At 62.9% G+C, this 22,184-nt stretch overlaps 2 protein-coding genes across 2 annotated transcripts; one reads left to right on the forward strand and one right to left on the reverse strand.

Moving 5' to 3' along the window:
* Window positions 1–4,933: 4,933 nt before the first annotated feature.
* OXTR (oxytocin receptor) lies at window positions 4,934–12,308 on the forward strand. The gene is made up of 2 exons (XM_075432661.1): window positions 4,934–5,945; window positions 10,511–12,308. The coding sequence occupies exons 1-2, from the start codon at window positions 5,015–5,017 to the stop codon at window positions 10,756–10,758; spliced, it is 1,179 nt and encodes a 392-aa protein (XP_075288776.1). The 5' UTR covers window positions 4,934–5,014; the 3' UTR covers window positions 10,759–12,308.
* Window positions 12,309–14,773: 2,465 nt separating this feature from the next.
* CAV3 (caveolin 3) lies at window positions 14,774–19,128 on the reverse strand. The gene is made up of 2 exons (XM_009935221.2): window positions 18,879–19,128; window positions 14,774–15,593 (listed from the first exon to the last, which is right to left on the reverse strand). Exons 1-2 carry the CDS (start codon window positions 18,990–18,992, stop codon window positions 15,252–15,254), a joined length of 456 nt encoding a protein of 151 aa, XP_009933523.1. The 5' UTR covers window positions 18,993–19,128; the 3' UTR covers window positions 14,774–15,251.
* Window positions 19,129–22,184: the final 3,056 nt, after the last annotated feature.

Genomic DNA, 22,184 nt, shown 5'->3' on the forward strand with positions numbered 1-22,184 from the left:
TTTCCTCGGTGGGAACCTGGACAAGCTGCCGTGCCTCCCGTGCCGGCTTGGCTCCGGGGGAGGGCTCGGAGCCATGCAGTGTCCGTGCGGGCTGTGGAAGCTTGGCTGTTGGTCTGGTGAAGCAGCGGCTTCCCCCAAGAGCCTTGCCCTCACCAGGCACTCACCAGTTAGCATTGGGATGCTGCCAAGGGTTAATGGCCAAAGCCAGAGCCACGCAGCGGTGAACATGACGGTGCCTTCACAGGCAGCCCGTGGCGGAGGAGCGGACCCCACCTGGGCGTTGGTTTGGGTTTTGTTCACGTTTTATCAAAGTGTTGGTGCTGTGCCAGCCGCAGTGGCTCCTGCGGGCCTGGGCGACAGGCACGCACGCGTCCCAGAGCTGGTCCAGGCCATTTGGCAGTTCTGGGGTCCAGGATGAAGTGAGCTGGGCAGAGAGCACTGAGAGCTGGGCTGGGAGAGCTACCGAGGGGCATCGGGGTCCTGCACCTGGGGAGGAACAACCCCAGGCATCAGTACAGGCTGGGGTGGACCTGCTGGAGAGCAGCTCTGCGGAGAGGGACTGGGAGTGCTGGGGGATGACAGGGTGACCATGAGCCAGCAGTGTGCCCTGGCTGCCAAGAAGGCCGATGGGATCCTGGGGTGCATGAGGAGGAGTGTGGGCAGCAGGGCGAGGGAGGTTCTCCTTCCCCTCTGCTCTGCCCTGGGGAGGCCGCATCTGCAGTGCTGGGTCCAGTGCTGGGCTCCCCAGTTCAAGGAAGATGAGGATCCACTGGAGAGAGTCCAGCGCAGAGCTATGAGGATGGTGAGGGGCCTGGAGCATCTCTGCTACGAGGAGAGGCTGAGGGAGCTGGGCTTGTTCAGCCTGGAGAAGAGAAGGCTGAGAGGGGACCTTAGAAATGCCTCTAAATATCTGCAGGGTGGGGGTCAGGAGGACGGGGCCAGACTCTTTCCAGTGGTGCCCAGCGACAGGACAAGGGGCAACGGGCACAAACTGAAGCAGAGGAGGCTCCAGCTGAACCCGAAGAAGAGCTTCTTCCCTCTGAGGGTGACGGAGCCCTGGCCCAGGCTGCCCAGGGAGGCTGTGGAGTCTCCTTCTCTGGAGATATTCCAGCCCCGCCTGGCCGCGGTGCTGTGCCCCCTGCTCTGGGTGACCCTGCTTGGGCAGGGGGTTGGGCTGGGTGACCCACAGAGGGCCCTGCCAACCCCTACTATCCTGTGATTCTGTGATTTCTGGGACCACTCGATCCTCGCAGCCCACCCGCCCGCGCTGCCAATCCCCAGGGCGCAGGCTTCACGGCAAAGCCCAGCCCTGCGGACCTGGCCGAAGCCGGTGGGGACCGGGGTGACCTTCATCCCCGCCGGGTCCCTGTGCAGCTGCCTGCAGCGGCTGTGCTGCTGCCGCGGCACCGTGCCGGGAGCAGCCCGGCGGCACGCGGGGACGGAGCAGCCCGGGGCTGGCAGCCTGCGGAGGGGCAGGAACTTGCTTTACGGTTACTGAATTTGTTTTCAACCAAAGAGGTTTCTTTTTTGTTTCTCCCCTTCAGCGAGTCTCTTGGGCTTATAAAAACAAACATGTTAGCTGCCAGACTGTGACAGCCAAAAAATAGGGTCATAGATGAGAAAATACATGGAAGAGTCGGATGTTGCATAACTGGCAAGGTCGAAGCCAAACCCCAGCGAACAATTTCTGTCTCCAAGCTGCCCAGGAGAGGAGAAAAACGTTGTGTGGACGGGGACGCTGTCACCGCTGGTTTCCCTGGGCACGTCTTCACGGCTGGGCAGCAGCAGCAGCACTTGGGCTGTCTTGGCAAGCGGCAAACGAGTTGCAGCCGCACACAGAGCTCTGAGTGAAGCTTGTCCAGCTGCAGACCCGTGGGACACGGCTGCTGGGTAGAGGAAAGCGATGGTCATGGGGAGCTGCCTGTGTGCCGCGGGCAGTGTGGGGCCAGGGGCTGCCCCGCCACGGCCGGCGGGCACGCTTACACCCGAGGCACACAGCAGCATCTGCACCCTGCTCGGGATTTGGTCCCCTCTGTGCTGGGGAGGGGCAATGCTGCAGCCCCCTGCCATGAGAGAGCAGAGGCGATGCCTCTCGCTGCTCTCGATGCGGGGCTTGGCCTCGTGCAATGAGTCCCCGACTCCCGTCTCGACGCGGGGCTTGGCCTTGTGCAACGAGCCCCCGGCTCCCGTCTCGACGCGGGGCTTGGCTGCAGCTGCAGTGCTCCCATCCAGGCTCCACTGCCAGCGAGGCAGAGGAGGACCCTGCCCCTGCAAGCGGGATGGGAGCAAAGAGCCTCGGCTGTAGCCAAGACACTTAAGGTAAAACCAGTGAAAACCTTCCGTGACTTCGCCTTTCCAACCCAACGTTCGGTCCTCGAGGACCATGACCCTTCGCCTCGGCAGCGAGCGGCTCACCAAGCCCCTGCGCGGCTGAATCGGAGCAGACGGCCTGTTAGAAAACGCAGCCCTGGGAACGGTTTGGCATTGGCACGGGGACAAACAGGACGAGTCCTAGGAGAGCTCTTTCGCAGCTTAGCATTTATGATTCGCTGTTGAAATAAAATGTGTTCTGCCATTACACGCCGCCCTGTGCGGCGCTCAGCTGCCGCGCGTCTGAGCGACACAACCGGCACGAGGCTCTTCTCTGCGGTAGAAGTGGTTCGGTTCTCGTCTGCGAAGAAATCAGTTTCCACGTAGCTATGGATGACGCTTCGGCTGAGGGCGAAGAGGAACAGCGGCTGCTCCGTCTCACCCGAGGCGAGCGTCTCACCAGCGCTGCCCTCCCAGCTGGGTCCCGAAGAAGGTGGGCCATCTCTCGGTGCCCTGCAAGGTGCTAAAGGATCCGTGCAGAAGCCAAGGGCAAACCTCTCCTTGACTCCACTGGAGCCAGGATTTCACCCACGGTCAGTTCCTCCTACAGAACTTTCCCGAAAAAGGCAGAACAATGAAAAAAAAAGCCCTGCACATGGTGAGTTGTTATCCTCAGCGATTCCCACAGCCGTTTTATTGCCTGAAGGAGGAAGAACGTGAACCCTGGAGGGAAGAACTTGCCAAAGTATTTAACATTTCTACGTCTTGCATAGAGCTAAAGGTTCCCAAAAATCTTTAAAAATAACTGCGGAGATGTTTACTCAAGGCCTAAGGCTAGGCTGAGTAGAGTTTGAGATGCGGCTCGCAGGGAAGGCGGCAGAGGGGATCGAGCACCAGCCCGCGGGGTCCTGCTGGAGCCCGGGGGCTGTGGTGGCCCAGCCGGGTGGGCTCCTGCTGAAGCCCCCTCTTTGGTGAGAAGGGCCTGGGGGGACCCGGCGGCTGCTGCTGGGCTGAGGGAGGGGAGCGGAGGGGCTCAGGTGCTCTTCCCAGCCCTCCCTCCCGCAATCTCTGGTCCCTGCTTCCCTCGAAAGGAGCCCGAGTCTGGGGACAAACAGTGAAAGGTGCTGCTGGGCTGGTGGGACTGACGGCCAGCGGTGCCAGGCACAGCCACCTGCTGCTTCTTTTATAGAAACGGTTCAATAATGCTCTACAATAACCCTCCCGAAAGAAAAAAAGAGTTCTTGGTGGATGTTTTAACAGCCAAGTAACAAAAGACGAGATCGCGGAGGCCAGCGGCATCCTGGCTTGTACCAGGAATGGTGTGGGCAGTGGGACCAGGGCAGGGATCGGGCCCCTGTGCTGGGCACTGGTGAGGCTGCACCTCGAGTGCTGTGCTCAGCTCTGGGCCCCTCACTCCAAGCAGGACATGGAGGGGCTGGAGCGTGTCCAGAGCAGGCCAGCCAGGCTGGGGAGGGGCTGGAGAACAAGTCCCATGAGGAGCGGCTGAGGGAGCTGGGGCTGCTCAGGCTGGAGAAGAGGAAGCTGAGGGGAGACCTCATCGCTCTCTGCAGCTCCCTGACAGGAGGGGGCAGGGAGGGGGGGTTGGGCTCTGCTCCCCAGTACCCAGCGACAGGGCGAGAGGCGATGGCCTCGCGCTGCGTCAGGGGAGGTTCAGGTTGGATATTGGGGAAAATTTCTTTGCTGAGAGAGCGGTCAGGGGTTGGCCCAGGCTGCCTAGGGCAGTGGGGGAGTCCCCATCCCTGGAGGGGGTCAAAAAATGTGTAGATGTGGCACTTGGGGACATGGTTTAGCAGGCGTGGGGGTGTCGGGGTGACGGGTGGACTCGATCTTAGCGGTCTTCTCCAGCCTTCATGGTTCTGGGACTCTGAAAAGCGGGAGCTTCCAGAGACTGAGGCCGTGCCGCGGGTGCAGAGGGAGGTTCGCTGAGGGTGCCCGTGGCCGCCAGCTCCGAGCTGAAACCCGGCTCCTCCAAGGCACCCCAAACCCCCTCCGGGAGCGGGCACCCCCCCCTGGAGCGGGCACCCCCCGGGCGCAGAGCCCGCAGCCCCTTCCCGCTGTCCCCTGCCGTTCTCCCGCAGCGTCTCCCGCACAGCGCCCGCCTTCCTCCGCGGCTCCTTTCGGGGGTCCCGCTGCCGTGCCCCCCCCGCACAGGAGAACGCGCCCACTCGGGGGCTTGTGCCCCCCCCCCCCCCCCCGCGCAGGGTCCCCCCGGTGCGGGACGGGGGGACGGGGTCCCCCGGTGCGCGGCAGCCCCGCCCATCCCGCGCTTCCCAGCTCCCCCTGGCGGCGGCTTCTCGCAGCGCAGGCGGGAGCCGGCGGGCGGGTCCGGTCCCCCCGGCCCCTCCCCTCCCCTCCCCTCCCTCCCTCCCTCCATCCCTCCCCTCCCGGGGTAGGACCGGGACCCCGGGGCGGGGCGGGGGGCACCGCGTCTCTCTGCCGGCCCCTCGCCCCGGCTCGGTCCGCGGGCGGAGGCTGCGGGAGCGCCGGGCGGGGGGGGGCTGCGGGGCGGAGCGGCCGCAGAGCCCGGGGCCGGGGGGCTGCAGCCGGGCGGGGGGCGGCGGGGAGGGAGCGGGGCGCGGCGGGGAGCCGGCTGCCGGCCGGCCTGGCAGCGGGGAGCGTGCAGGGCAGCGTGCGGGCAGCGTGCGGGGCAGCGTGCGGGGCAGCGTGCGGGACGGGGCCGGCAATGGAGAAGTTGTACTTGGCGGGGAGCAGCGTGTGGGCGACCAACGGCTCGGCGGGGAACGGCAGCCTCCGCCCGGAGAACCGGAGCTGCGGGGGGAACAGCACCGCCGACCCGCTGAAGAGGAACGAGGAGATGGCCAAGGTGGAGGTGACCGTGCTCTGCCTCATCCTCTTCCTCGCCCTGACCGGCAACCTGTGCGTGCTGCTGGCCATCCACACCACCCGGCAGAAGCACTCCCGCATGTACTTCTTCATGAAGCACCTGAGCATCGCCGACCTGGTTGTGGCCATCTTCCAGGTGCTGCCCCAGCTCATCTGGGACATCACCTTCAGGTTTTACGGGCCGGATTTCCTTTGCCGGCTGATCAAGTACTTGCAGGTGGTGGGGATGTTTGCTTCCACCTACATGCTCCTGCTGATGTCCCTGGACCGGTGCTTGGCCATCTGTCAGCCGCTGAGGTCTCTGCACAGGAGAGCGGACCGGGTCTCTGTCCTCCTCACCTGGCTGCTGTGCCTGCTGGTCAGCATCCCTCAGATCCACATATTTTCTCTGAGGGATGTGGGGAACGGAGTTTACGACTGCTGGGCAGACTTCATCCAGCCCTGGGGACCTAAAGCCTATGTCACCTGGATAACCCTCATGGTCTACATCATCCCCGTGTTGATGCTGAGCATCTGCTATGGCTTAATCAGCTTCAAAATCTGGCAGAACGTGAAGCTTAAGACGGCTCACGGTCCCAACGTGGGTCTGAGCTCCAGCTCCTGCAGTGGGACGGCGTTTGCCAGGGTCAGCAGCACCGCGCTCATCTCCAAAGCCAAGATCCGGACCGTCAAGATGACCTTCATCATAGTCGTAGCTTTCATAGTCTGCTGGACTCCTTTCTTCTTTGTGCAGATGTGGTCTGTGTGGGACACGAACGCTCCGCAGGAAGGTAGGTCCTCTGCCCTCCGTCTGCGTGGGCTGCTTGGCTCAGCCACCGCAGGGACGCTGACGGCGGACTCGGGGGCTGCGGGCAACGGGCAGAAACTGCTCCGAGCCGGGTCTCGGGGGGCTGGGAGGGGGGCAGAAAAGAAGTCCTGAACGTGGGAAAGCCACCCAGGTGGCAGTGGTGGATGTGCCTGAGCGTCCCCGGTGCGGGCGAGGGCTGGCTTCACCCCCGGCAAGGCGAGGGCCACCGCGGCTCGGGGCTCGGGCTCTGCGAGGGGTGGCTCGGGAGGTTTGGCTGGCCCCGGGTGCGTGAGCCCAGCCCTGCGGGGCTGCTCGGGGGTCTCCGGTGGGTCCATTGCCCACCCCGGGTGCTGGGGCGTGTGGGGGCTGCGTGGGAGCTCAGCCCCGCGCCGGCTGCGGGAGAAAACTGCACAGCGTTAGCGCCCGATGCCTTTTCCTTCGCTGTCTCGTTTTGTCCTCGCTTACTTCGCTGCTTTCTCCTCTTTTCCCTCTCCTCCCGCTCCCGCCCACCCCGGGGCTCCGCCGCTGTTCCTTCATCTCCGGCTGGAGCACGGTTCCTGCGGGAAGCCGCTGGTTTACGAGCAAAGGTTTTTCCGAAAGGATGCGGTGTCGCCGATTTGCCGGTTTTTATGCTTGGTGCCGGCTGCTCCCGCCGGCGCGGAGGCTGCGGGCAGGGCGGCACAGAGTGCGTGGCCTCGCCTGCTGGAGGCGGTGCGGGTCCGCGCTGTCGCGGGGCGGAGGTGCCCGCCGGCCCCCGGCACCCGCGGGAGAGCCGGCCGGGAGAGCTGGAAGCAAGAACTCTGCGCAGGTTTGTGAGGGGGGAGAAAGGGCAGAGGGGTGCATCGGGGACGGCTCCCTGGGCAGACCAGCTCGGCTCGACGGAACTGCGGGGTCTGGGGGTGCCAAGGAGCTGCGACCCCCAGCCCGGCAGCGGCTTCGCAGCCTGCGCCGCGCACCTTCCCTTCTGTAAACCCGCTCTGGCTGGGCATTGCTCTGTGGAGAGCCTGATGGCTGCTGCAGCCCGTGCTCCTCTGCTCCCCGTGAACCCACGCTGGTGGCCTGCCTGGCTCCAGCTCTGCTTGCTGTGCCTTTACTGCTTCTCTGTGCTGCTTTTATTTCAGGTGGAGCGGTGAAGCGCAGCTTTTCAAACCTCCCCCGGTGCCCCAGGCAGCTCCCTCTCGGTTTTCCACCCGACTGGGGCTGGCTGAAACTTCTCGCTGTGAGATAAGCCCGGGGATGAAGCTGCGTCTCTGCCTTTTGCTGTGCCAAACCTGCGATCCGGAGGGCTCCCACCCGCCTCCTCGGCAAACAGACCCCTGCGCTCTGCGGGTCCCTGCGGCCGGGGTGGCCGGGGGCTGCCGGATCGTGCCCCGTGCCGTCGGCCCTGCGACGCCTTTGCTCTTCTGCTTCGCTTTGCTGTCGGGTGGCGAGGGGAGCTCCAGCCGCGCCGGGCTGTGACAGAGTCCCCTCTCCTCCACACCCCTGCTGCTCGGGGCCCGAGCCTGCAGTGAAGGGTGGGAGTTTTGCCAGAGCGTTTGCTGGAGGCTTTCGTGGCACAAGGGAAAGCCTCGGGGGGGTTATCGTGGGTAGTGAATGCCAGGAGACCCCAGCCCTTCCTCCCAGGCCCACCCTCCTCCTCGCTGCCTGCCTGGAGGCACGAGGAGGGTGGCAGGGTCCGACCTCTCCGCCGGAGGAACGGGCTTTGCCCGCTGCCTTCCTGACGGGGCTGCCCTGCGTCCCGCATCTCTTTGCACCGAGGCTCGGGCTGCCCCGGCCGGGCAGCATCACGGGGCGCCTGGCAGAGGCGTACCCCGCAGCAGAGAGGGAGTCGGGCTGCCTCTCGCCGTGCAGGCTGTGCAGTCTGCGTGGGCATCATGTCCGAGAGGAAGAGGAGCAGGCGGGCAGGGTGCTGGCTGCGCAGCCCGGCCGCAGCGCCGACGGGCGGCACCCGGGGAGGTGACGAGCGGACCGCAACGGCTGTGTGATGGAGGGTCGCTGGATTGAGAAAATATTTAGTTTTCTCCGTGCAGGATGCCGTAAAGGTGTCCCTGGCAAGGGAAAGTCTGTTTATACCTACCTGAATCCTGATGAATCCTGCAGTTTTCTGCCCACGCGGTGCATCCCGGAGCGCGGCGAGATGCGGATGGCGGGCGTTAGCGGGGGGACGCACGGCGCTTGGTCTGCGGTGGGCAAAGCCCCGACGCTGCTCCCGCCCGGCACCCGGCCTGGCGTGCCATGGGCCGTGCTTTCCCCTTCGCAGGGTGCAAAGTCTGCTGCGGTTCGGTGTGCGTCAGGGGCAAAAGAGAAGGCTGTAGAGCAAAGAAACGGAGAAAGCCCTCCTTTCCGAGTTAGTAAAGTGGTAACTGGGGGGTCTCACCCCGCTGTGACTGATCCCCTTCAGAAGCTTCCTGCACGGGTCCTCCTCGCTACGTAAAACAACTTCAACACAGTAAGTGGGGTGCAGAAGCTGCACCCCTGCCCGGAGCTGTGCCAGGATGGGGCTGGGGTCCCACGCTGCTGCCCGGCCGCTGGCCCCGATCCCCCTCCCGCCCACGCTGTCGCCTGCCCCGCGCCCCGGCTCACTGCTGCAGGGCCAGGCAGCCCCTGCGGGTTTGCACGGCCCTTTGCCGAGGCAGAGAGGTCTGACGCGGGGATGCCACGACGCGGGGATGCCACGACGCGGGGATGCCACGACATGGGGATGCCACGACATGGGGATGCCACACCGGCACCCCAGCCCCTCCGCAGGCACGCGGCAGACCGGCGAGCCTGGCACGCCGCAGGGCTCCGCAGCGTTCCGGCACCTTCCTGCGCCCCACGGGGACGGGACGGGTGCGTAAGTGCGGGTTGGAGCCGCACGTTGTGGCTCGGGTGTCGGCGTCATCACCGAGGATCCTCCATAAAGCATCAGCTGGGATGAGGTTCCTGCTCCGCACGCCTCACAGATAATTTATGTTACCTGTGGCATTCTGAGCTTTGCGTGGAAGCTGGCTTAAAGCATCTGTGAAGATATCGGTGAGGCTGTGAAGCAGCGTAACCCTGTGGTGTTGGCCCCTGAAGCTTGGGAGCTGATGCCCTGACAGGTGGGCTGCGGGCGATAGCTGCGGTCTCCGCGTGGGAGCTGGTGAGCAGTTCTCATCTCGTTTCACTGCTGCAGCAGAGGTCCCGCAGCCCTGCCCGGGCACAGCCTCCTGCCACTGCCGCTCCCTCCCGGCAGCACCGCGTCCCCGAGCCCGGGGCGAGGGGCTGTTCGGGGCCGGGAGAGGGAACGTCCGCGAGGGACAGGGCTTGCTCTTCGCAGCAGCCCTGGGGATCTCCAGCAGTCCTGCTGAGGAGGGGAGAGATCCTTTCTTGAGACCTGCCCTGCAGTAAGCTCCGTGAAATTCAATTTATCTCTCTCAGAAAGGGAAGAGCTGAGTCAGCCGTGGCTGGATTTTTTCAAGTGGATAGAAATGCTGCGACGTGCCCAGGATCTGTAAGCCATTCCCTGTGGATTCCTTTAAACATAATGCTTGAAATGAAAAGCGCTTGGACCAGACATCACTAGAGCAGGCATTACGTGTGAGTTGGTTAAAGGTGCATTTGGGAAGTAGTGTTCGTTGTTCACACTTCTTTTCTAGTTTAAAAGCTGCAAGTGGGTTTTTGCAAAGGCAGAAACCTGAGTACACATCCTGACTGCTGGCGTGTCCCCTCGCAGCACGAGGAGATGAGAAGATGGGCTGAAATCCCTGGGGCTGGGAGAGAGTCGTAAAGTCATAGAATCAATAAGGGTGGAAAAGACCTCTCAGACCGTCAAGTCCAACCATCACCCCAACACCGCCACGCCTGCTAAACCATGTCCCAAAGTGCCACATCCACACATTTTTTGACCCCCTCCAGGGATGGGGACTCACCCACTGCCCTGGGCAGCCTGGGCCAACGCCTGACCAAGGAGAGAGCACAGAGCAAAGAGCCATGGACGGGGCCGGGCTGGTGGGCACTGTGCTGTTGGTGGGAGCTGGTGGTGAGGACAGGGGCAGGGGACACCCCAAGGCTTGGGGAGCGTGGCTTCCCCATTGCCTGAGCAGGTGAAAGCCATTAGTTTGCCCCAAACTGGCCACTGGTGGGGAAAAAAGAGCCACCAGACTCTGTTCCCGGTCCTGCTCTTTGCCGTAGCAACTCCAGGAGACCGTGCTCCTCCTCCCCGCTTTGGGCACGGTGAAGGGAAACTGTGCAGGTGGTGCTGGGGGCAGCTCTGCCTCTTCCCAGGGTGTTTCTGGGGTGACACAGGCTGAGTGGGGAAATGCAGCTTCTCCAGGGAAAAACCTAACAGGGACTTCCTTAAACCCAGACGTGCTTCCTCCTTTTCATTTGCCAGCTCTTCTTTACTGCGGTGCCGACCGCGGTGTTCCTGCGGGCAGGGCAGCCGGTCCCTGGCGCGGGAGGAGGGATGGCGATGCCGGCAGAGCCCGCGGCTCTCGGCAGAGCCCACTGCGGCGTGTGCCCGGCGCCGGCCTCCCCGCGGCGATGGTTCTCACGCCCTGACACCTGATGCTTTCTGCCTTGCAGCCTCCCCCTTCATCATCGCCATGCTCCTGGCCAGCCTCAACAGCTGCTGCAACCCCTGGATCTACATGCTGTACACGGGGCACCTCTTCCACGACCTGGTGCGGCGCTTCCTCTGCTGCTCCACGCGCTACCTGAAGTCCCGGCCGGCGTGCGACCTGAGCGTCAGCAAGAAGAGCAACTCCTCCTCCTTCGTCCTCAGCTGCAAGAGCACGAGCCAGCGGAGCTTCACGCAGCCGCCCGCGACGTGAGGGCATCGCCGGCCGGGACCTCGCGCCGTCGCCGTGCTGCCTCCAGCGCTTCCCTGTGCAAAGCTGGGGTTTGGACGAGCGGGGGGTTGCTGTATAAATAGGTGTATATATGTCTGTGCGCATGTGAGCATGTGCAGCGGCCGTTATTTAACGGAGGGGGGAGTTGGGGGAGGACTTCTGTGGTCTGATTTTCAGTGCTGCCTGGGACTGGGCGCCAGGAACCTGCTTCTGAGCCCCCAGACAACCGGCACCGGTGGCGTTTGGATACCACCAGGAGGGACAGGCTTTGCCCCGAAGGATCCCACAGTGCTGGGGCAGGTGGGCTGCGTCCCCGTCGGATGCAAGGGGCTGCAGCACAGCGCAATCGGTGCCTGCCCAGGCACCCGGGCGTCAGGCACCCGGCCCCACCTCTGCCTGCAGCAGGAATCCCGAGGGATGCCGGCGCCTGGCCGGGGCAGGGTTGCTCTCTCAACACGGGTTCGCTTGAAACACTCTGGGGCAGAGGCAGCCCCATCCCTGCGTCCCTTCATCCCTGTGTCTCTGCATCCCTGCATCCCTTCATCCCTAAATCCCTGCATCCCTTCGTCCCTGTGTCCCTTCATCCCTGTGTCTCTGCATCCCTGAATCCCCTCATCCCTGAATCCCTTTGTCTCTGCATCCCTTCATCCCTGTGTCTCTGCATCCCTGAATCCCTTCATCCCTGAATCCCTGCATCCCTTCATCCCTGCATCCCTTCATCCCTGTGTCTCTGCATCCCTGAATCCCTTTGTCTCTGCATCCCTTCATCCCTGTGTCCCTTCATCCCTGTGTCTCTGCATTCCTGCATCCCTTCATCCCTGAATCCCTTCATCCCTGAGTCCCTTCATCCCTGCGTCCCTTCATCCCTGCGTCCCTTCATCCCTGCATCCCTTCATCCCTGTGTCCCTGCATTCCTGTGTTCTTTCATCCCTTCATCCCTGTGTCCCTGCATTTCTGTGTCCCTCAATCCCTGCATCCCTGCATCCCTTCGTTCTTGCATCCCTGCGTCCCTGCAGCCCTGCAGCCCTCCATCCATTCACCCCTGCATCCCTGCGCAGTGCCAGCCCTGCTTCCCCCAGCCCATGCCCACCAGTGGCACCGTGGTCACCGAGCCGGCCCCTCCTGCTGCGGTGGGCTGGGGGCAGTGGGGACAGGGCTGGGGGACAGCTCTAGCTGCCCAGCGTCCCTGCGCCCAGCTCTGCCCCGGGTGCTGTGTGAGCTGCGCACACGGGGCAGCGGGAGCCAGGCGGGCGGGCGCGACGGCAGGGCCAGGGGCTCTGTGCAGTAACCCGCGTGCTGCGTGCGCTCAGAGGCTTCTCCGAAGGCCGGGTGTGGGGTGGCCGCTGGGCTCCGGGGGGTTTCACAGAGAAGCCCCTGCCGAGACCCCTGCGGCCAAGCTTTTGCTTTGGGTTTGCCGCAGGTCGCATTTAGTCCTTCACACCAATGCGATTCTCTTGCTCTGTAACGCACAAGGTCATGCGTATGGCATGGATTTTTTATTGTTAAGAAATACCTGTAAATAAAGTTTTCTGACTGTGTGTTGGTGGGAGGCAGGGGGGAGGTGCAGAAGGAGCACTGGGCTGAGGGAGTGAGGGAGGCCGGTGGGAAGCACCGCTTTACACCCGCGACCCGAGTGTGCTCAGCGCAGCGATGCTTTTGTTTGCGGAGCACGGCACCAGGCACGGAGACCTGCGCGCCGCTCTGCGGGGCAGCTGGCAGCTCGCGGGGCCGGGTGGGACGGCGGAGCTGCCCCGTGCCCGCGCCGGCGGCCGGATCCGAGCGATGCTCCTGCCCGGGGCTGCAGCCGGGGACGTGCAGCCAAAAGCAGGGTGATTTGGCCTTGCATGCTTATAAATATCTGCAGGGTGGGTGTCAGGAGGATGGGGCCAAGCTCTTTTCAGTGGTGCCCAGCGACAGGACAAGGGGCAACGGGCACAAACTGGAGCAGAGGAAGCTCCAGCTGAACATGAGGAAGAACTTCTTCCCTCTGAGGGTGACAGAGCCCTGGCCCAGGCTGCCCAGGGAGGCTGTGGAGTCTCCTTCTCTGGAGATATTCAAGACCCGCCTGGACAAGGTCCTGTGCAGCCTGCTCTGGGTGACCCTGCTTCGGCAGGGGGGTTGGACTGGGTGACCCACAGAGGTCCCTTCCAACCCCTACTATTCTGTGATTCCGTGATTCTGTTGGGAATGAGTATGAAAAACCCATTTCAATATGTACTTTATTTTTTCACTGTCTTCAACAGGTACATTTTCACCTTTCATGTCCTGGCATTCCTTTGATTTTTTTTCCTAGCAGCTTCAAGTGAGCTCTCAGCACATTTGCTGGGTATGACCCAGCACGTTCCGTCTCAGCGTGTTGTCCCAGGCTGGTTCAGATCCTCAGGAAAGAACAGAGCATTTCCCTCCCACGTTCATCTTCTTTCTCCTCGAGAGTAATTAGCTCCCACGCAGAACGAGTTGGGAGGGGGTCAGTCGTACGGGGAGCCCGGGGGCCTGGCGCGTCCTCCGTCTGCCGGGAGGGAAGCGCGACGCGGTGAGGAGCTTTCCTGGGCCTGGTGCGCAGGGCGAGGAGGGAGCTCTGGGAGAAGCCGGGCGCTGTGAGCCCTGGTTGCCGTTACCGGCTGCGGCGGCGGGGCCAGGGCTGGCGGTGGGGACGCTGCCGCTGCCACCGGCTGCCGAAGGGCCAAAGGCAAAATGGAGGTGCTGACGACGAGCAGGGTGTGCTCCATGCACCAGCAACCCCGAGACCTCTGCATGGGGACGTCAGAGTTTCGGAGCTCTTTTGGGTCCAGGCTGTGAACCACTCAAACGACAAAAAATTGAAGAGAATATAATCCCAGTATGGCTTTTAATTATTTTTATTCTCACAAAATCTTTAAAAAAATGATCATGACAAAGTGGTTTTGGAGACTTTTTCCCCCCCTACAAATATCTTAATACCTGTTTTTTTTTTTTTTAATCATTCCCTCCGTCTGAGGCCGGTGTTGGTGGCACGTGGGTGCTCTGTTGCTATGGAATAGGGTGCTGTGTTGCTGTGGGGTGGCGAACGTCCACAGTCCCAAGCCATTGGAAGAGCACCAGTAGAAAATCTGGCTCTTGCTTGTCCTTGGCACGGCACTAGCAGAGACTTTGGCTCCAAGTCTTTGTTGGAAGCCAGGGGAAAAGAGCACATGAGCACAACTGAGAATAACCTCTGCACAACGAGACCTCCTGGGCCCTGATTCAGCAAAGCACTTCAGGCCAGAGCCAAAAGAGCGTTTGAAGTGCCTCAGAGCTAACGTACGGCTTGGTGGAAGATGGACTAAACAACGGAATCGGCAAGACGGGAGAGGAAAGGGCTCCGAGCTGGGCTGCTTCCCCTCGCCCCTGTGTTCTCCGGGAGCGGTGGGAGCGGGCAGCGTCCCGGGGGAGCTCCTTGCCCCGCTCCCCCCGCGCGTCTGGGCCAGCCCGGGATGCCGGGCGAGGGGACGGCTGGGGGGAAGGCACGAGGCAGCGCGTCGGGCTGGGGGCAGAGCCCGAGGGGTCGGCGGGGTCCTGCCCCGCAGCGCGGGGACGGCAGCCGGAGCGGGACACGGCGCGGGGCAGAGCGACAGCCAGAGCTTGCCCACATCACGCAAGCAAAGACTCTCCCCGAGGAAGAAGCCAGAGCTTTACTGAAAGCCGAGCTCGCCGTTTCTCAAGCGGGGTTATCAGACGCCGCCTGTCGCCCTCGCTGCCCGCAGCCCCGGCGCGCTGCCGGGCGACGCGCGGGCAGCTGCCCACCTCCGCCATGCCGCCCGCTGCGCCCTGGCCGCCAGGCGTAGCGATGCCCCCGTCATTAGGCACCGGGTGCCAACCCGGCGCAAACGGCCTTGCGACTGCCGGCGGCCCAGGCTCCGCACACACGCCCAGCAGGCAGGCGCAGCGTTGCACGCGCGAATTGATCTGGATTTCAACACTTTGCTGGAATACAAACACACGGGGGAAAAAGTTCGTTTCCACTATTGTACCCATAACACTTTTGTGCAGTGTGATTTAATACAGAAGCTTCCACAACAACAATTATATGCAGCAAATAATAATTCATACGCAAGTATTTCTCTTGGCGTCACGCTGGACCGAAGGGGTGGAGGAGCGGGCAGGGCTTGGTCTGTTGTCCAGCAGCATCTCTGCACCCTCGCTTCCCGCTCGGCAGCTGCCGGTCACGGCCCGGGGCTGCGGTCCAGGCGACGCTGCCGTCCCTCCCGCAGGAGCAGCGCGCGGGGCCGGGGGTCCGGAGGGCGGAGGGCTCTCCCTGGGCTCCTGGGTGGGCTTCGCCTCCCCTCACGCTGCTGCTGGCTTTGGGGTGGAGCGAGGGGCAGCCCGGCGTGCCTCCGTCTGCCCGGAGCATCCCCGACAGCCGGCCCGTGTCCCTGTGCCCCGGGCAGGGCACACTGCCCGGGAAGCCCGCGCAGGGGGCTGGCAGCGCGAGGGCGGGTTGGGGCGGCCGCGGGGACCTAGATCTCCTTCCGGAGAGCAACTCTGATGTTGCCGCAGATCTTGGAGAGCGCCTCAAAGAGCGGGTCGCAGAAGGTGTGGATGCAGAGCGAGTAGATCCGGCTGACGCACTGGATCTCTATCAGGTAGCTCTTGATGCAGGGCACCACTGCCCAGATGTGGCAGAAGGAGATGAGGGCGAAGAGGAAGCCCCAGACGACTGCCAAGGGGATGCCCAGGACGGCGGAGAGCAGCCGGTAGCACCAGTACTTGCTGACGGTGAAGGTGGTGTAGCTGGCCTTCCAGACGCCGTCGAAGCTGTACGTTCCCACGGGCTCGGCTATCACGTCCTCAAAATCCACCTGGGAGGAGAGAAGCGGGAGGTGAGGGGGGTTTGGGGGGGTCAGCGAGGGCTCCAGGGCAAGGACCAGGATCTGCTGCAGCGTGAGGGGAGAGCCCGAACGGAAGGGGCTGGGGAGAGCCAGGGCTGTGCCGGGGGGGACGTGGACCCCCTGCACCCCTGAGCAGGGACAGGCCCCAGCGCAGCAGGAGAGCTCCGGTGGGAGCTGGCGCGGGGGTCCCGGCACTGCGTGACCCCAGCCCGTGGGCAGCGTGGGACGCACGCTGAGCCCAGGGCACAACAGCCCAGGCTCGGCCGCTCCGGGACGCAGCCCCCGGCCCCAAACCCCGCGTGCCGGACGGTGCTGCCAGGTGCTGGGGCCAGGCACGAGCCCTCGGAGCGGGAGCTGTGCCCCGTTCCTGCCCTTTTTTAGTATTCAGGGAGACGGGCTGCCGGCTTGGCAAGAAGGTGCTATGTGCCAATAAATCTCCAACAGCCCTCGTGATTTATGGTTTATTTATTTATCTATGCGGAGGCAAGGTGCTCGATTCTGTCTGCCTGTGTTCTGTCTGAAGAGGGAGGGAGATCGGCTGGCCGTGCCCTGACAAGGGTAGTGCTGTTGTGTGCAGGCATCGGGGGGGGGTCTCTGGATGACAGGAATGCTAAAAAGACCCTGAACTACGTATTGAGATCTCATGGTGGTGTAACTCATCTCTAGGGAATACAGGAGCCGAGCTACTTGTCTTGAAGAATAGCATGGCCTTTGTTTGGGAAGCTGGTGTGTCTGGACATTGATGTTAAATTGCAGTATCCATCCTGGCTTCGGAAGCACTTTGACCATAAAACCATTCTGCATCATCTTAATTTCCTGGCGTGGGCAGGAGGCTCCGGGAGAAATACTGATGTGGATTAGCAGCCAGGTTAGCTGGTGCTGGAGAGCCTGGCAGCAGCTCCCAGGAACGCCCTGCTGCCCAGGTGGGCTGGGCACCTGACGAGCTAATCAGGGGTTAATTAACAAAGGGAGCAGCAGGCTATAAGAGCAGAGTTTCTGCCTTGCTGCTTCTTTTGCCATCAGCGCAGCAGAGGTGGGCCTGGAGGAGCCAGAGGCTGGGTGCTGAGCTGAGCCAGGATGTGGCCCCGAGGTGCTCGAGGACCAGCAGCCGCAGGTACCGCTCTGTTGCTTTGCCTGGGGGGAGGCTTTCCAAGCTCTGCAAAGCTTCCGTGGCCGGTGCCACCGCTGTAACGTGGCCTCAGATTCTGGCTGTGGCACCGCGATGCTCAGGGGGGGTTTTACCCGTGAAGCCTTGATGCTGCAGACCACCCCGCTTCCCTCCTCTGCGTGCCTGTCTGCGGGCTGTGCTTTGAGAGCGTCGCGTGCTTCCGAGGGTGTTTCCGAGCGCGGTGCTGCCCGCTGGAGAGCGGGGAGGCTGTGACTCTCCCATAGGGATCACAGAGTCACAGAGTGTTCGGGGTTGGGAGGGACCTCTGTGGGTCACCCAAAGCAGGGTCACCCAGAGCAGGCTGCACAGCACCGTGGCCAGGCGGGGCTTGGATATCTCCAGAGAAGGAGACTCCACAGCCTCCCTGGGCAGCCTGGGCCAGGGCTCCGTCACCCTCAGAGGGAAGAAGTTCTTCCTCGGGTTCAGCTGGAGCTTCCTCTGCTCCAGTTTGTGGCTGTTGCCCCTTGTCCTGTTGCTGGGCACCACTGGAAAGAGTCTGGCCCCGTCCTCTTGACACCCACCCTGCAGATATTTAGAGGCATTTCTAAGGTCCCCTCGCAGCCTTCTCTTCTCCAGGCTGAACAAGCCCAGCTCCCTCAGCCTCTCCTCGTAGCAGAGATGCTCCAGTCCCCTCCTCATCCTTGTAGCCCTCCGCTGGACTCTCTCCTGTAGCTCCTCATCTTTCTTGAACTGGGGAGCCCAGAACTGGACAGAGGATGGACAGGGACGCTGGTGCAGGAGCACGGCGAGCAGCCGCGGGGTGCATGATGCTCCCTGCCCCGGGCTGGCTCTGCGCTCCCCCCCTTGTCGGCCGTGCTATTTTTAAGGCAGGAGGAACACCAGGGAGCTTGAGCAGACGCTCTGAAAACTTCCCGAGCTGGCGAAGCAGCAGCGTGGCCACACGAGTGGGCGAGCTTGAACATCCTCTGACAGGTTTTTGGGGATCCCTGGTGGGGGATGGGGCTGGGGATGGCCTGGAAGGGGCTGGCATTACCCCCCCGTGGGAGCTGGCGATGTCCCCAGCCGGGGAGCGGGTGGCCGTGCCGCGGGGTGCTGCCCGGCGTGGGGCTGAGCAGTCCGGTGGCTGGTGGCTGGGGTGCTGCCGGTGGTTTCCAAGCCCCGGGCCAAGGCTGCTGTCCCAGATGCGGGACGGCTGCTGGGCTCACGCTGGAGATGGCGAGGCGCCTGGCAGCTGTCACGGGCACGTCTCGCTGTGCCCTTCCGCGGCGTCGCTGCTGCCGCTCATCCGGGGGCCGTCAGCTGGAGCGTGCTCGCGGTTCCACCCGCAGTCATGTTTTAGTGCACAAACGCGGGCTGGCGTTTCACCAGTTTCACCAGTAAGGTGATCAAGGTCATGGCCTGTTCCCAAGCCGGTGTCAGCAGGCTTTGTCCTTCTGGCATGCCTCCCTCTTTGGTGTCTCAATGCAGTTTTAACAAAACCCTTCCATCTCCTCCTGTTCTCCTCTGGGCCAAAATCGTCTTCGGCACGCTGTGGACAAAGCTGGGAGCGACCCAGCTCCAGTGGTCAGCGTCTGGGGAAAGGCTTCCCTGCTCCGCCAGACCCAGAGATCCTTTGGAGCGGAGGCGGATGGCGGGGGCTCGCTGCACCCCCCGCTGCCGTGTGCGGGGCCATCTCCTGCCCGGCAGGACAGCAGGTAGCTAAAGGTGCTGCTGCTCGCCAGGTCTTGAAGATCGGCAGTCGCTTTCCAAGGTTGCCTTTAAAGCGGGGATATGGGCTGACCCTGTTTTATTCTTGGCTCCCCACTCAGTGGGACAAGGGAGGGGGTCTGCACAGACTGCCGAGCGACGGCCCGTGGAGTCGGAGAGCGCGTTCAAGGGATGGGAAATCGGCGCTAACCGGAGCCCTGCGTGGCACACGGCCACCCGGCCGGCGTTGGGACTCCCCGCAGCAGCCCTGGGGCTGGCAGCAGCCTGCGTCCCCGCAGCCCGAGGCAACGCCAGCTCCCGAGGCACCGGGACTGACAGCCCTGCCCCGGGCCAAGCCCGGGCAGAAGCACGGTGCCAACACGCTCATGGCGTGGCGGAGGCAGCAACGCCCCGACAGCGCAGCGCGGAGAAGACCCTACCTTCACAACGTCCTCGTTTATGCTCTTCGGGTCTCTGTTCACCAGGTCGATCTCCTTGACGTGCTGGTCCTTGATGATGATCCTCTCCTCCAGCTCGGTCTGTTCCTCTGCCATGGCGGCTCCGGAGGGTCCCGGGGCAGGGAGCTGGGGCTCTGCTGGGCGAGGACCAGGGAGGGCAGGGGGTGGGTGCGAAAGCAGGGCCCCCCCCTCCCGCCGCAGCTGCCCGGCGCCCCTGGCAGCGCTCCAGGCTAAAATTAATGTCACAGCTCCCGAAGCCCTTAAAGGGGCTTTGCTGGGGACAGCCCCCGTGGTGTCACAGAATCACAGAATAGTAGGGGTTGGCGGGGCCCTCTGTGGGTCACCCAGTCCAACCCCCCTGCCGAAGCAGGGTCACCCAGAGCAGGCTGCACAGGACCTTGTCCAGGCGGGGCTGGAATATCTCCAGAGAAGGAGACTCCACAGCCTCCCTGGGCAGCCTGTTCCAGTGCTCCGTCACCCTCAGAGGGAAGAAGTTCTTCCTCATGTTCAGTTCTTCCTCATGTTTGGGGGGGACGGCTGGTGGCATGGGGGGGGTGCGCAGCCCCCCAGCCCTGCCATGCCGGTGGGATTGCTCTCCTCGTGTGGGAGAAATGGTGCCCAGATTGGAGCAAAAGTCCTCCAGAGCCTGAGAGGAATGGTTGTTTGAGAGAAATACTCGTTAACGAATCTGTAAATGAGGAGGCTGAGGGGAGATGGGAATCACGTCCATAGATACCACCCAGAGAAACCCCTCCGTCCTGGCATGGCCAGCGCGCCGCGGGGTCCCTCAGCAGCCCAGAAGCTGCCTCGCGGTCTCAGCTCGGGTTCCTTCGGTTCCAGCTGGAGCCGAACATACGGGGAACTGGAACACAGAGAGGAACTCGGGGAAATCCAGCAGATTGACCCACGGATCTACAACGGCGGTGGTGTCTCCTCCGGGAGCCCTGCGCACAGTGACGCTCAGTGTATTAATGAAGATTTAACTCGTGCTGGGGTTTGACAATCCTCGCTAATCTCTTCAGTGCTCTCTTGGTTTTTTGTGAACTGAAGATTTGTTTAAAGCTAATGGCTTTGTGAAAAACAACAAGCAAACAAAAAAAACTCCACAGAGCCACCCACCCAAAGCTTCTGTGAAATCAGCGGTTTGTAAAGGCAGTATCGGGATGCAGCAAAAGCGAGGGGGGGGGGGGGGGGTGTGCGGCTCGCTGAGGAGCAGGGCTCGGTGCCACGGGGGTCTGCCCAACTGCTGGGCACGGAACCGGCCGCTGCGGAGGGACGTGCTCGGCTGGCGTGGCGGGGAGGTGCGTCCAGGCTGCTGCCCTCCAGAAACATCGGTGCCTGTGCAGTGCCGCCTCCATCACAGCCACGTGGCTCGGTGCCTGGAGCTCCCACTGCTGCGATGGTTTGGTTCCAGCCCTTTGAGCTGATATAATACGGCGTGAAATGGCATTGTGTTCTTGTGTTTGGCTGAGGCATCATGGCTCTCAGGTGTGTTCATTTTTCCCCGAGAGCTCGTGGTGGCGAGGGCCTGGCTGAGCATCGCTGCCAGGCTCCTCTGACTCCTGCTGCTGCCCATGCGGTGTCTTCCAGCATTTTTACTGGAGTCAGGGTGGTACCTCAGACTGGAAACTGTTTGTCTTGGCATTTCTGCTCTAGTGAAAGGTGAGGTGGTGATGCCCTGGGCTGTGACGTACCCACGGCTAAAATGGTGATGGCTGGAGGTTGTCAGAGACCTCCCTGACTCCTGTCAGGAAAGAAAGGGCAGAACTGGGGCTGGGAAAGTGACCCTGCAAACCACGGGGTACTGCCAAAGTGCAGGAGGCACCCGTGGAGAAGGGGCAGATCCTGTGAAGGTTTGTGAGCATGGGGTTGTGGGCTTAAACCCGGGCGGGTGTCTTCTGGAGAGCAGCACCCATCAGCGAGCCCACCCTGGCTGCATTGCTCCAGCTTAAAACACACACACACGCTTAAAAAATGACAGCCACCACCCAAACCATGGCCCATGACCAAAAGCAGCAGCACTGTCACCTGCTTTCTACGTAATAGACTACAGCTTCATTCACTTAGCGCATGATGCGGGCTCAGAGCAGCAAGGCTGGTACGGGGGTGGAGTAGGGGGTACTGAAAGGATGCTGGACAGCCCTGCAGCAGCACCCGTCCCTGGACTGCTCGCCGGGGTGGCCGGGGGTCCCTGTCCCGTTGCCTTCCCGCAGGGTGGTGCCGCAGCAGACATGGCTGCGGGGCTGAGACAGCCGGGAGGTGCAGCGTGCCCGGAGCCCCTCGGCTGCGGGAACTGCCAGAGCCCGGCTCTGGACAAGCCGCTGGCCAGTCCCTGCCCTTCGAGGGGCTCTCGGACCTCTGCTCGGTGGGTGACCAGCCTCTGCCCACGGTGTCAGTGCTGGCTCCTCAGCGGCGGCAGCTGGGAGAGCCCAAACCCCACACGGGCTGGTGTTGTAAGCGAAAAATCCCCCGTGCTCCAAAGCTTTGGGCACCAGGGTTAAGGCCAGACCTGCCCTGTCGCAGCTGAATTCCTCTCTGCCAAAGTTTTGTGGCTCTGCTGCTGCCGAGCGCTTCGGGGTGGATGGTGCTGGGCGGTTTTGCACAATAAGCTGTTTTCCCCCGAGCCTGGGCGCGTTGCTGGTGTGAGCGGAGGCGGCGTGCGTGAGCAGCTGCGCCCGATGGAAGCGCAACGCTCGCTTGGCCGGGACCCAGCGCCCAATTTAGGAGGCACAGCTGCTGCTGGCCGTGCCGTCCCCGGCAGACGGAGGAGTGCCGCACGAGGTATTCACTCCGCTGCGTCTCACTCCACCCATCCGGCGTGGAAGGCTTTGCACGGCGAGGGGGGGTTGGTGGCCGGCTGGCCCTGCGGTCCGGGGGCTCGTGCGGGGGGTCGCGGCGTGGCCGTGGGGTCCAGCTCGCCCCGCGGCGCTGGCCCTGCCCCACCTCTCCGGTGGCATTGCTGGTCACCCCAGTCACTCGCTGTCTTTAGGCTTGGGCTGGGCTGGTCCTGGCTGCCTGCACCCGGGGCTTTGGTGTCCCGGGCGTGGGAGGAGGAAAATGTGAACCCGCGTAGCGGTTACCGTGCAGTGACCGTCTCAAGTGGCAATGAGAGAGGGGAGGAATGTTCTGTTGCACTGTGGATGCTATAAATAAATCTGTTTCAGAGTGCTTTAAGACTGTGAATGGGACACCATGTCAAAGCTGCTGGTGTGCAGAGGCCACAGAGGGCTAACAGTAATATCGCTTTGTTAGCAACTAATGACCACCAGAAGTTTAATTGCTAAGTAC

Source organism: Opisthocomus hoazin, chromosome 11 (genome assembly GCF_030867145.1).
Source record: "Opisthocomus hoazin isolate bOpiHoa1 chromosome 11, bOpiHoa1.hap1, whole genome shotgun sequence".
Classification (NCBI taxonomy): domain Eukaryota; kingdom Metazoa; phylum Chordata; class Aves; order Opisthocomiformes; family Opisthocomidae; genus Opisthocomus; species Opisthocomus hoazin.